The sequence below is a fragment of the Miscanthus floridulus genome, chromosome 16, assembly GCF_019320115.1.
Source record: "Miscanthus floridulus cultivar M001 chromosome 16, ASM1932011v1, whole genome shotgun sequence".
In the NCBI taxonomy this organism is placed as follows: Eukaryota; Viridiplantae; Streptophyta; class Magnoliopsida; order Poales; family Poaceae; genus Miscanthus; species Miscanthus floridulus.
Window position 1 is genome coordinate 96,383,078 of NC_089595.1, and position 14,515 is coordinate 96,397,592.

At 48.9% G+C, this 14,515-nt stretch overlaps 1 protein-coding gene across 1 annotated transcript; it reads right to left on the reverse strand.

Annotated features, from left to right (window-relative positions):
- Positions 1-9,610: 9,610 nt before the first annotated feature.
- LOC136514244 (leucine-rich repeat protein 1-like) lies at positions 9,611-10,885 on the reverse strand. The gene is made up of 6 exons (XM_066508227.1): positions 10,668-10,885; positions 10,407-10,478; positions 10,147-10,290; positions 9,968-10,039; positions 9,769-9,840; positions 9,611-9,668 (listed from the first exon to the last, which is right to left on the reverse strand). Exons 1-6 carry the CDS (start codon positions 10,883-10,885, stop codon positions 9,611-9,613), a joined length of 636 nt encoding a protein of 211 aa, XP_066364324.1.
- Positions 10,886-14,515: the final 3,630 nt, after the last annotated feature.

A 14,515-nucleotide genomic window follows, 5' to 3' on the forward strand; every position in this document is an offset into this window, starting at 1 on the left:
AAAAAGAAACCGAACAAGCCATTTTTAAGAGAAGCGAACGGGGCCATTATCTGAATACCAACGGATTAGTGATTCAGTAAATTAATACTTTAATAAAAAATTATAGCATTATCTCGATTCAATAAAATGGAGGACATTTAGAGTAGCTAACTGCATTATATGTATTACCAATTAATGACCTGTTTGGCTCGTGATAAACGAAGTTTGCCACGTCTAATCTTAAGCAAATTGTGGTAAGCAAAATCAAAGCCAAACTAATGGTAAAAAAAAGTTTAGTAAGAAAATAAATCTATAACCTATGGGATAAAAAAGCAAAGTGTTATGCAGTTATGACGGTAAACCACACATAAGTCTAAATTTATGGTACGTCTGATGATTTATGCGGCTGATAAGTCGGTTGATGCTGATTTGTTGTGAGAAAAAAATATTATATCATGACTGATAAGTTCAAACGAACAGGGTAAAATTCAGAGCGTGGTGCGTTGTGACCATGAACTAAATAGACCCTAAATATTAAGAGTATATGTAAAGTTAGTGTGATGACTCTGACTCATCCAAAGATTACCAAATGGCACGGTCGACCACGCAAAGCTAATTAAAGCATGTGAGAGATGAGGGAAAGGACAATCAACGATGGTAACTTCAAGAGCAAGAGAACGTAGAAATCAGGAGGATTACCACATTGCGCCCTGGCTCGAAGGGAAAGGAAGGGGCAACACGGTAATCCGACGGAAATCCGATTTGAAGAAACTCTTTTTTTGTGTGACTAATTTGAAGAAACTCGAGCCCAGCGCAAAAGAGACCAGCTGCTGTGACGATGATGATTACGGAGTAAAAATAAGCAAGGGGCTCCGTTCGCTTTACCTTATCATCCACACTATCTAGCTTATTTTTTAGTCAAAATAGTACTTTTCTCTTCTAATAATTTAATCAAAACAATGTTTTTAAGCCGGTTCAGTTAAGTCTCCGCGAGCCGAACGGAGCCACGACGACGAATCGATAAGCCCGGAGGGGGGCAGCCGGCACGGCGGGCGAGGATTGGATAGATTGGTAGGCCCGTGCTTATCCACTACCCCCCTCATCCGGTCACCCCCCTGCGCTGTGTGTCTGTGTTTGGCGGGGGCGACCTGAACTGACTGCCCCACTCCGATCCTCTGCGACGCGTGGCCGTGTGGTACCACCTGCCTGCCTCTGCACTCTGCAGAGCTGGCATTGCGCACGGCACGACGCAGGTCACCGCGGGCCAAACGCTGCTGCAGGCCATGGCACTGCGGGACTGCGACTGCGTCGTCGTCTGTGGGCGTATTCAGAGCCGTGCACCTGCAGCTTTGCCTTTGCACCGATACCGTGCTCGACTAGTGGTGACCTGCACAAGGAAGGACACACAAGATGACAAGAATGACGTCTTGTACACTGTTGTTTCCTCCAAGCTAGCGTTTTCTAGTTTCAATCAGTCTTGTACTGTAGTAATTTTCAATGGCACCGCGTTCTGCTTTTTTTTTTTTTTTGCATTGGTCTTGTCTTTCTGAAATATAAAACGGCTATCGGTCTTGGTTTCTCACTCGGAGAAAACAACGCCATGGCCCGTGGCAATCCGCAGTTGCTCGGCAAAGCTCTCCTCGGCGCTGGATACCTGCCGTGCCGATGGCGTCGACGTCGAGTGCAACGAATCCTGGGACGATACACGGTATCTTGGTGCCGTACGTGGGCGACCTGAGGACGCGACGCGCGGCTTCCTTTTCCTTCCTTCTCAGCACCTGATCTCCCGTGGGCCCGTCCGCGCTGCAACCCTGGCGGGCGTCGGCGGGCTTATCCTCTAGCACGGCTATTTTAATGGAGTACAGTGTACAAGACGCCATTCTTGTCATCTTGTGTGTGTGTGGGGACAAGTATTGCAACTGCTACTGTACCAAAATAGACTGGGGGTTGTTTAGTTCCCCCAATTTTCGGAATTCAGCACTATGCAAAAAGAAGATTCTTCGTCACATCAAACTTGCGGTACATGCATGGAGTACTAAATGTTGACGAAATCAAAAATTAATTGCACAGTTTGGTTATACTTTGCGAGACGAACGTTTTGAGCCTAATTAGTCAACAATTGGACAATTATTACCAAATAAAAACAAAACTGCACTGTAACTACAGTGCCGCTACAGTGTTCCTGCCGGCGCCAGTTCGGCGGAACCAGTGGCGGATGCACGATGCGGGATAAGGGTGGCTAAAACAATGGAGATGTTGATTTGCATGAAAATTTAATGGTGAAATCAAGCTTTTGCTACAGTGATTAGGCTTGAAATCAAGACATTAGGGGGGCTGGAGCCCCCCCTTTGGATCCGCCACTGGGCGGAACTAAACGAGGCCTGGAGTATACCAGCGTTGCGATTTACGAAGAGCTCGGGCGCGGCCGCGTCCAGCATCCTTGGGATTGGATGGGCCCGTCAGACGGTGGTGATAATACACATACGCGAGCGCCTGAATATCGTCGCTTCTTTGCCTTATAAATCGTATTTTTTTGGTACTTTCAGCTATGACTTATCAGCCAAGCGAACATAGCATATGCCGTTGTTCAACTGGTTTCTTGTGCTCACAACAGGTTAATCGAAATACCATCAGACGACACCACGGACGGAGCGCAATGGGGGCCAAACTGGGCTCCGGCCCCCCCTTGTCCAAAACAAAATTCTCAAATATTGTTCAGCCCACGAAGCTCAATAGCCGGAGCCCAACAACGAGAGCAGAAATGCAGAATAGCTGAGCTGCCTGACTCGGTGACTCTTCCGCCATCCCGTTCAGGCCTTCACCGCCGTCAGCCCGTCAAGGCCCTCGCCAACAGCCCCCTGGACGCTCGCCTCCGCCGCCGCCTCGAGGACAGGAAGGCCGCCGCTCTCCGCGCCACCGCGCGCGGCACCCGTAACAACAGGTGCAGTCCCCAGTCCGTCGTATTTGCTTCATTAGAAAGGGTAGATAGCATTTGATTTATCTAAGCTGTAGCTGAGTAGCAACGATTGCAGCTTTTGCCTTTTGGTACGGCGGAGATCGGCCGCGGTGGCTTGTGTTTTTGTCAAGTTGCCCCCCCCCCCCCCCCCCCCCCCCCCCGCCCCTGATTTTGATTTTGTGCCGTGCTCCGTCGCTGGACGACACAAGTGCAAGTCTAGGGTAAAGAGGAACAATATATAATAGTTGTGTTTGTACTATACATACAGTTGTGTTTTGTGTAGCCTACCAATCTAGGTTACCCCGCTCGAAGGGCAGATGACCGTGCAAGTCCAACCAGTTTCTCCCTCGAAAGAGCAATTTCGAACAGGCGATCATATGGAGAGAAGGTGTCGCTTTCATAAGCATTCTTAAAAAAATCACAAAAAGCTGCTGTGTGAATAATTAACACTCCTAAATTATAAGATGTTTTTGGCTAATTTATTTAAGATGTTTTTGACTAGTTTTTGCCACATTTTGGTTCCTAAATTATACTCCTAAATTATAAGATCTTTTATTTTTTAGATACGTGATTTTTGCTACGTACCTAAATATACACTATGTCTAGACATAAAAAGTCAAAACGTCTTATATTGGAATGGAGTAGTGATTTTATTTTTTTGAGGGGATGGGACAGAGTAGTGATAATAAAGGAAGAAGTCAATTTTACCTCCCTGAACTATCCTCAAAGTCTAGTTTTCCTCCCTGAACTCGAAAACCGGGTAAACCACCTCTGTTAACTTTTAAAATCATTCATTTTACCTCCCTGACCCGGTTATAGGTGGTTTTATCTTTATCTTTTTTATTTATTTCGGCTAAATTTTTTAAAATCATAGTAAATCATACAAAAATCATAAAATGAAAATTCCAATTTTCTTGGACTCCACATGAGTAGATCTACACACTAAATATATAATATGGTATTCTTTAGTACAAAGTTTTTGCTATAACTTTAGATTTATGCTTTTTCGTAATTAATTCAAATCAACCGTTTCTATGGTCCAATTGTGGTGAAATTTTTATGATGAGCTAATTATTATATGATTGAACTTTAGTAAAAATATCATGCCAATTGGATCATGTATAACTGAGTTATAGATTTATTTTATTTTTATACTTGTTAAATAGTTTTAAAATAGTTAAAAGTGTGTAAAAATATAAATGAGTATGGAAATTTTACTATAGTTAAATCATACAATAATTAGACCACCATAAAAATTTCACCATAATTGGACCATAGAAAATGCAGCTATGAATTAATTACAGAAAAGCATGGATCTAAAGCTACAACAAAAACTTTTTACTAAAGAATACCATATTATATGTTTACTGTGTAGATCTACTCATGTCGAGTCCAACAAAATTAGATTTTCCATTTTATGATTTTTTCTATGATTTACTATGATTTTTCAAATATTCAACCAAAATAAATAAAAAAGAAAAAGACAAAACCGCCTTTGAAAACCACCTATAACCGGGTCAGGGAGGTAAAGTGAATGGTTTTAAAAGCTGAGAGAGGTGGTTTATCCGATTTTCGAGTTTAGAGAGGAAAACTAAACTTTCAGAATAGTTGAGTGAGGTAAAATTGATTTTTTTTCCAATAATAAACTTTCAAAAGGCGATATAGGCTTCGGCCAATCAATAAGTCGGCCTGACTATAGTCGGCCGAGTGAGCCCATAAGAGATAAGGCCCCGGCCCCCGACCTGCGATTTGAGCTTGGCTGGTCCACGCGCTATCGTCCAAAGCCCAGCCCAGTCTATCCCTGGCAAGCCGTAGTACGTACTCGACAACAAAAGGGCCGTCAAGGCATGTTTGCATTGCTTGAGGTTCAGCCTGCTTTTGCCTAGTGCAACATGTATGTACGACTAATGTTGTGCTGGGTAAAGGCGTAAAGCTGCCTAGGAGGCCACCGAAGCAAACATCTGATTCTAAAAAAAACCCAAAGCAAACATCTTTTAATTCCAATGCAATTATGCAAAGCGTCGTGCCGTAACGGATCCCTTCAAAAGGGCACCTTTAGGTTCCAGTAGGTGAATATTATCTTTTTCCTGGGCTCTTCTGAATTCTCTCATTCGTATCGTAGCTGAAGCCTGAAAGGGATATATATAGCTTTAAAACTCAATCTGCTTTGTACAGGACAGAAAAAGAAAAGGCGTCCAGGATAAATGGATAGTCCAAGAAACGAGTCATATCTCGTTACAGCAAGCTTCAATTTTTAGTTTTTCATTACCCACCGACGCCACACAGGGATTCAGATGGGGTGTAGGTCTTAGCCTGACAAGGAGTAGAGCTGGTTAGTCTTAGCCTGCTTCCACCAAACAAATTCATGATTATTTAGTTGTGTGTGCTGTGTTGTCTAAGTCTCACTAGCGTAAGATGTGTGTTTGTTGCTTGGTTTACGTTGCTCAGAGTCACCTCTTCCATGGCTGGGTAAGTTTACCCCTCTGTGGGTGGGCAGCAGGGAAGCAGCAGCGAGCACCTCCACCTCCGCGCGCGTCCTGTCGGAGACCTCGCTGCACCGGTGCGCCGGCGGCGTGGCCTGCGGGTGTGGGTGCGGCAGGAACACAGATTCGTCTGGATTGCGAAGCGAACCAAATTCCGCAGGAACACAGATTCGCAATACCAGAAAAAATTCTCACAAATTCAATGGAAAGTAATCGTGGTGGAAAGGACAAAATCTGTCTCGAATTTGCATTCACGTATGGAGTAGCTCTCGACAAACGAAGACAAATCAAGAAACGGAATCTGCCCACTGGGAAGGAAGTCACGCGAACCACACGGGAGGACGAAGGGACGACCGCCGACCCGCCGCGAACGCCCTTCACCGCGACTACTGACCCCGTCGTGGTCGAGGCCGTGGCCGCGGCCTCCGGCACTGGAGTCATCACCGGGACGACATGGCGCCACCGCGGCGAGCAGCCAAGGGACGGAGCTGCAGCAGATGAGCGGGCACAGCAGGACCAGGGCGGGCCCGCCCGCCGGGCTGCTCGAGTCGCTGGCCCTCGCGCCGTGAAGACGCGCTCCTCCACGCCGCCGCTCAGCACCGTGACGATGCGCTCCTCCACGCCTGCTTCACCTCCTTCAGCGTCACCGTAGATGGTCTCGTCGAGTTCAGATGCTGGCAGATAGACGAGGCTTTTACACGTACGCCATTAAAAAAGTTTGTAATTGCACATAAGTCATTAAAATAATTGACCGCATATGAGTGCCATCGTTCTGAACTTCTTTGCTCTTCAAGCTATTCGGTCGGTGTTCTGTTCGTTTTTCACCGTTATATGTGGGTCTGGTCAGTAAAAGGTCCAAAATACCTCTCTCATCCCTGTCCTTTCTCTCAAACTCTCTCTTCTCGTGCGTGCGGCCGGGGCTAGGCTGGGCGGCCGCGTGGAGCAGCGGCGCCGAGGCGGTCACCTTGAGGATGGTCGAGGCCAGAGCGGCCACCATCAGCAGCACCGCCATCTCCTTCTTCTTGGCCGCGGCGGCGCGGGAGGCACGCCTGCACCTCGCCCGGGCACGGAGCGCGTGGCGGCACAGCGCGGCGGGCACGCCCACGGCCGCGAGCACGAGCGCTGATGGAGGGGATGGCGGCCGCGAGCTCGAGCGCGAGCTCCACTGTCGACCACCCGGCACGCGCGCCGCCGCTCCTCCTCCCGTCGAGGCTCCGAGCATCGGCGCGGCAACGGCGAGCACTGCTCGGCGGCGCCTATGTCCGCGGCGGAGGCCCGCCCAGGCTGCTACCTACGCGGATGACAGCTTCTTCAGGTCGGGGGCGAAGGCGAGGCCATGGAGAAGCTGCTGCTGGGGCGAGGAATCGGACGAATGCACTGTGGTGGTGGCGGATTTTGCGGCGACGGCGGCTGCTGCTCGAGCTGGCACGCGCGTGCGCAGTGTGCAGTGCGAGAGAGAGTGAGAGCTCGCACACGCGCGTGCGCAGTGCCTGGTCGGTCTCACAATAGAGAGAGACATGGTGGAGGCGGTGGAGGCTGTGGTTGCGGCCGGAGTGGAGCCATTCCCGACGGTGGACAAATACGACGTCTCGGGCCTCGGCGCGCACTCCTCTGTGGTGGCGGACCTTGACATGAGGATGAGAGGGGTATTTTAGACCTTTATACTGACCGGACCCACATGTAACGGTGAAAAACGAAAAGAACACCGACGAAAAGTTCAGAACAATGGCACTCGTGCGCGCTTAAGTTTTTTAATGGCTTGTGTGTAATTACAAACTTTTTTAATGGCATACTTATAAAAGTCTCTAGATAGATACACTTCTAGTAGCGTCTTCTTGGTTTTAAGATGGTATTAGGCCGTCTTTGGAACGCAGAAATGGTGAAATGTACAAATAGGAGAACACAGAGGAATATTATAGGAATGTAAGTAGAAAACGAAGAATTCGGAATCATAGGAATCAATCTTGTACATATAGGTGTTTGGATGAACCCTATAGGAAAATATAGGAAACAACAGTGCGTCAGTTCATTAGAGAATAACTATGATTATTATCTCCAATGAACAGCGTTATTTTCCATAGAAAAATAGACAACAATATTTATATATAAAAAAAGCTGCTGCCAACCGTGATCTTGAGCGCTGTGGATCGCGTGGGGCGAGCGAGGACGGACTCGAGCACTCTCGCAGTTCCTCGCCGCCGCCGCCGGAGGACAGATCTGCGATGCGCCGCCGAGATTTGACTACGAGACCGACTTCAACTAAGCGCGCCTGAAGCACCTGCTCCGCGTGATTTGTATGCTGTTCGTTTAGCTGTGGCTTGTCGTAAACCATTGTAAATTTCTAGCTGGAACAATATTTTTCTCTAACACAAACCAGCCAGCAGTACTTCTTCGTGAACCAGCAACGATACGAACAGCCGACCGAAGACACCGTTGGTTCCAAAGGTGCCTTTGCATAGCAGGTTAGAGCTCGATTTGCCTCGATCCTATGCCACTGGAAGAAAAACGAAGAGGTCGAACTGGATGTTTTATTCTGTGGTTTTCCCGTGGCATCAGTTTCGTAGGAAACTTTCCTCCTGATTTGTTGCGTTCGCTTCGCTGAAAACAGCCCAAACAGATTCCGGCTGATCGGCCAGAGGAAAAACACTGTTCGGACAAAAAAAAAAGAAATGCTAAAAAATACGGATTATAAAAAAAACGAACAGTAAGCGATTCCTTTTTCCTTCCAAAGGGGTGAACAGTACTCTTTCCTGTGGGAATCCGAATCCTCCGTTTCTACTAAAAAATCCTTCAATGGAGGCCTTAGATCATATAGTGTAGAAAGTACATGGTGTAGTCAGAGTCAGGTAAGTAGTTCAGTCGCTTGGAATCGTCAATATATAATGGTCAAGGATTTTCTGCCTTAGAGTTAATTACCTCGATGTCATTATGTGGTCGTGACTTTTATTGGCTTGTTACTGTGAACTGTGATCGTATATACTGCCCGTAGAACCAATAGCGATGTTGCCAAAGCTGAATGCTCTGTAATTATAATAGGACAGCGTTTTTCTCCTTTTTTTTTCAGAAGACTCTTAACAGCCCGTTCTCCTTAGACCGTCAGTAAGCTCCCGTCACGTTTGCAGGACCAATGGATAGTACATTGTACAAACAGAGCATCCAAGCTACTTCGTATTTAGCTATAATACAGGGTTAAGTCCAATTTACACCCTCCAACTTACAGCAAAGTTTGGATTTCAACCTCGAACTTCAAAACCGGACAACTTTGACCCTCCAACTCTCGAAAAAGTTCAACTTTGGCGGTTTTGCGGATGAACAGTAACTTTTGATATTTTCGGGAGCGTCAAAATTTATATTATTTTTTCGAGTATCTTAACGTCCTTAAATGAAAAAACTCAAAACTACAAAGTTGTAGATCTCATCGAGGTCTACAATTTATATATAAAAATTATCTTCATCCGACATCGTATTGAAGGGTTTTCTATTTTTTGAAATTTGAGTCTCATCACGCGATAAAATATGGTGCTGAAATTTTATATTATTTTTTCGAGCATCTTACTGTCCTCAAATGAAAAACTCAAAACTACAAAGTTGTAGATCTCATCGAGGTATACAATTTACATATAAAAATTGTCTTCATCCGACATCGTATTGAAGGGTTTTCTATTTTTTGAAATTTGAGTCTCATCACGCGTGAAACAATTTTGTCGCGTGATGAGACTCAAATTTCAAAAAATAGAAAACCTTCGATATGATGTCGGATGAAGATAATTTTTATATATAAATTGTAGACCTCGATAAGATCTCCAACGATGTCCATATAATTTTCTTCCTAGTGCACCATGCACGCGTCGTCGCGCAAGGCTATCAAGATTCAGCCTCTGTACGCAGCACGACACACTACACGGCGGCGCGTCTCTTTCTCAGGGCCAGGCGCGGCAGGCGGAAGATCTCGTCACGGTGCCCGGCTACGGCGACGAACGAAAAGCCCAACCGAGGCGGCGCCCCGTGCTCACGCTGGTTTTTCATCACATCACACAACACAAGCAGCTGCAGTCGAACCTCTCTCTGGTGATCGACGCCAGGGCAGGCTCACAGTACAGCACAGCCCCGCATCCATCTTCGCTCGATGGCTACACTACTCTACTCTACTCTACTCATGACTCCATTATTGTTCATACCGAAGGGCCGCCGCCTAGCAGTTCGCGTCGTACCCGCCCGGTCCCTGCGTCAGTCGCGGGTTGTTGGAAAAGCTGCAACGGAACACGATACAGGCACCGTCAGGATGGAGATCCTCCTAGCATTTCAACAATGCCTGCGACGCCAGTCATGGAGGAAGCTATCCGTTCCTACCTGGTGAGGGGAATGTTCTGGAATGGTCCCGATGTTGGGATCGTGCCGCAGAAGTCGTTGCTTGAGAAATCCCTGCAACGGGAAGGAACAAGAACGGCGTTGTTACCACATGCATGCACGCGACCGACGGTGTGCGTAGAGAACTGGTGAAACAAAACAAAAACACAAAGTGAGATCTGATCTGAGAACATCGGCTTACACGGTTGCAAGGTCGGGCAGTCCAGACAGCTCCCTGGGGATCGGTCCAGTCAGGCGGTTGTGGTCGATACGGCTGCCAAGCCACGTTTAGTTCAGACGTTCAATTTGTTCATGCAGTGCACGTGTTGGGAGGAGGGTGGTACATGAGCTGAGTTTACAAACAGTGAAACAGTGACTTACAAGACCTTCAGGGACTTGAGGTTCCCAAGCGTCGTTGGAAGGGGTCCTGAGAGGTCGTTGTTGTACAGGTCCATACTGACCAGGTTCTTCAACTTGCCGAACTCTGACGGGATCGGACCCTGCAGACTATTGGCGCTCATTTCCCTGCTCGATCAGGTGCCAAAAGTGACGGAGAGTCAGATGGAATAGCAGACATGGATATAAAGCAGGACAGGAAAATTTCAGTTCAGAGTCCATGTGGATCGGAACGAAGAGCGTACATGTACTGCAGCTGCTCCAGTTTCCCCAGCTCCGGCGGCAGAGGACCGGACAATCTCATGTTAGCAAGCTCGCTGTCCATCGAGAAAAGAAATCATCACGTTCTTAAAATTCAATAAATAGAAAAATAAATCTGTGTTTTGTCGTGTAGCCGAACACAGGCGTTTCTCCGCCTCGTGGGCCGTATGCTAGCGTGGCCCGATCCATATACACAAGGAGAAAAAACCCACCAGCCCATCCAGCAAGAGAGATCACAAACTCACATACGATCCACGTGGTTGTCGTCGTTGCACGTCACGTGCAACCACGTGCACGGGTTCACCAGGCTCGGGTCCCAGCTCGCGAGCACGCCATCGGGGTCCTTCACGCTGTGACGCAGGGCCATCAGCGCGTCTCCTTCCTCGTTGGACGCCACGACCACCGCCACGAGGACGGCGATCCACACGCCCGCCGCCACCGGGGACATGCTTCTGGTAGCCATAAACGCTGCCACACGGTGTGGGAGCGAAGTGCTAGGGTGCGACTGTGGTGCTCTGTGCCTCGAGCTGTGATCTTGGGTGGTTTTTAAGGAGGGACGGAGGAAGGCTTAGAGCCCGGGTAGATGGCTGTGTGTTACTCTGTGCTTTGGTCTCACTGAGCTGGTTCGTTGCTGGATCATGAAGAAGTACTGCTGGCTGGTTTGGTGTGAGAGAAATACTGTTCTTCTTAGAAATTTACGAACATTTATGAGGAAATAATCCCAGTCGAACAGGCTATGGAGCCAGGGTGGTGGGTGGCTTCAGCTACCACTCTCTAAGGTAGATGCTATACGTACCGAGAAACATGCCCAAGTAAATGGTATATTTTTTTTCGTTGCGTCACTGACACTGGGCCTTTGACTAAGGTTACAGTCCACAGATAGGTTGCCGATACGACATGGTCAAATTAAATGTACCTCTTGTTAACATTGGTAGTGTCTTTCTTTCATGCAGTCAAAGTGGAATCTTAAAGCTTAAGTGTTGGCTGGCTTCCGTTACTACTATAGCGGGCTTTGCATACCGAGAGCATGCAAAGAGTAGGTGGTACAGTTTTCCGCTGCATCACTCACTGACAGTGGGCCTTTGGCTAGGATTGTAGTCCATCGGTAGGTTACAGATGGCTATACGACAAAATTATACGCTCTGTCAATATTTATAGCGTCTTTCTTTCCATGCCATCGAAGACCCACCTGTTTCCGTCAAAAATTGCGGGCGACAGTTATACTCCACCGTAGTGCATGACAACCTATACATACCAAAACATGTATCATTCAACTTAGGAATGACGTTGCCAATTAATTGGTTTGGAAGAACAACATAAATGACTAATTTTTTGTGATGCAAATGTATGTATTTACAGAAATGTGTTTATGACAACTAAACGGGCGGGCTAAAAGCGTGTATGCTACTTATAATTTTATAACTAGCGAAAAATTTGCCTCTCTTGATCTCCTCTAAGGAACTGGGATGTTGTCTATATCATTCATGTACATGCTTGTAAGTTGTAACCCTCGGCTTTCTTCGATATAACTACTGCCTTATTCCAAATACTCCCTCCGCCCGCAAAAGAATGCAATTATGGAAATTATCGGGGACCAATACTAGGGTACCCGAAGAGGAGGAGCTAATAACCATCAACATTGATTCATCCGAGCAGTCAAGAACGCGACTACAGCTCCAACCGACCCCTAGGTGCCCAAGCTCCGCCTCGCCCGGCCTCTGGGGGCGGGTTCCGCCTCGCCCGGCCTCTGAGGGTGGGCTCCGCCTTGCCCGACTCCACCTCACCCGACCCTTGGGTTTGCGCTCCGCCTCGCCCGACACCGAGGCCACGGGCTCTGCCTCGCCCGACACCGAGGCCGCGGGCTTCGCCTCTCCCGACCCTTGGGTTTGCGCTTCGACTCGCCCGACCTCTGAGGGCGGGTTCCGCCTCGCCCGACACCGAGGCCGCGGGCTCTGCCTCGCTCGACCTCTGGGGGCAGGATCCGCCTCGCTCGATCCTTGGGTTTGCGCTCTTCCTCGCCCGACCTCTGAGGGCAGGCTCTGCCTCACCTGACACCGAGGTCGCGGGCTCTGCCTCGCCCGAACTCTGAGGGCTGGGTTCGCCTCGTCCGACACCGAGGCCACGGGCTCCGCCTCGCCCGATCTTTGAGGGCTGGCTTCGCCTCGCTCGGCCTCTGGGTGGGGACTCCGTCTCGACTGACCCCGAGGCCGGGGATCCATCTCGCCCGACGAAGACCCATACCGTCGCCAACCACTCCAGGTCCAAGCGAATGGGCCTGGGTCAAAGCTCTGACACTAGGGAGGTGACCGGCACGCCTGATATAACCCGTGGACATGACGGACCATACCTAGGGATTCACATCTAAAACAGCATCGGGCGTACCGGTATTGTTCTGCCTAACCCTCGTACAAGCACTAACGGGCGCGTCAGTTCACCACGACGTTCGCTAGGATAGAGTGGAGTGCCATGACTGGGAGACGATGCCTGCGCATGGCGCCAATGACGGATAGGGCCACGAGGTGGAGCTGTCCCTGTTGACGTCTACAGGGTCGGTGGGACCCACGTGAAGGAAAAGAAGGACTCGACGATCCAAGAGGACTTCTTCTCCTTCTCATCCTCCTCTTTCCCCTCCACTGTAACCCGTGCTTTTCCTTAGCCTATAAAAGGGAAAGTAGGGCCTCCCATGGCGGGGGACTGACATCGCAACACATCGCATCAATTGGGACTCGAATCCATGGAACCCCGAACAGACCAGAACACACAAGCACATAGCCGGGAAGCGACCGAGCTCTTGGCACCGGCTCGCTCCTCTCACTAGAGACTTGGGACCTATCCCTCTCTCGACTGTTTGTAACCCCTACTATAAACTTTCAGTGCTAGTAACATGAGCAACAGCAACAAACTGGACGTAGGGACATTCTATCCAAACCAGTATAAACCTCGTGTCCTCTTAGCACACCATCCAAACTAGACGCGTAATATTAGAAATTTACTAGCCGGTGGCAACTCAAAACACCGACAGTTGGCACGCTAGGTAGGGGCCTTTTGCATGTCTCGATATCCACACCAGGCCTTGGATGGCTAGTCACAACCTCAGCTGAGTCCTAGGTGCGTATGTGCGCTTCGGGGATCTGGACTTCATCGTCACGACGGAGAGAGAGTTGGCGATGGCTCCCACCATCGTTTGACCTCTCCACTCCGCCACCCTCGACATGATCATCGAGGCGCTTGAGGAGCTACAACTGCACTCACCAGAGGCCCATGCCCCCGGAAGCGACCAGCCCCTCGACTTTGACTACGGGAGGTTAGAGCGCTAGCTCGATGCCTTCCTAGGACCTTGACCGTCCTAGGAGGACCTGCACCACCTCACCTTCTCGTTCGCCAATGTCATGGCGTAGCTTGCTGGAGGGGAACCGCTCTCTCTGGAATACCTCATCCAGAGCGTCCCGACAGCGCTCCCGTTCGGTCTCCGCAACGCCGTAGAAACCGATGGCCACCTTGTGGCGCAACGCGTGCCTCCTTTCCCCGTGAATGACGAGTTTGTAGGGATGACCGAATATGTCGCAGAGTCTTTCCACGACCTCCTCGTGGAAGAAACAGAGTCGCCCTCCGCCTCTGACTCCAGTAGGGGGAGCCATCACCCCTCTCGTGAGTGTTTTATGGCTGGTATCCCTGAGGGATACGTCGAAAGCATCCACGAGGAGGAGGCTATCCTGACAAATGACCTCGATGATGAGGTCGAGGGGGATACAGGGGCTCCACCCCGCTTACGGATGGAGCAGCTAAAGGCCCGGCACCAAGAGCTAGAGGAAGCACAAAGTTCCTCATCCCAACATAGGCTAGTCGATGATGCCAAAGCCAACCCATGCTAGATTTTGCCACTAAACAAGTCTCAAGCTTAGCTTTACTTTGGTTGAAATTAACTAAGTAAAGCTTGTTCTTTAATTGACCCGTAAAGACAATAGAGGAATCCTTCCTTCTAAAGACTTCCACACCCGTATCCAAAAAGAGACAATTGTAGTCCATCTCACACAATTGAGAAACAGACAACAAATTGTAACTCAACGAATCAAAATGTAATACATCTGTAATT

Bases quoted from the DNA above. Each gene is read 5' to 3' on its own strand.
- LOC136514244 (XM_066508227.1), bottom strand. From the start codon at position 10,885: ATGGCTACCAGAAGCATGTCCCCGGTGGCGGCGGGCGTGTGGATCGCC. The intron at 10,040-10,146 runs GTAAGTCACTGT...GTGGCTTGGCAG, and splicing joins CTCAAGTCCCTGAAGGTCTT to CCGTATCGACCACAACCGCC. The intron at 9,841-9,967 runs GTAAGCCGATGT...TTCCCGTTGCAG, and splicing joins CTGCCCGACCTTGCAACCGT to GGATTTCTCAAGCAACGACT.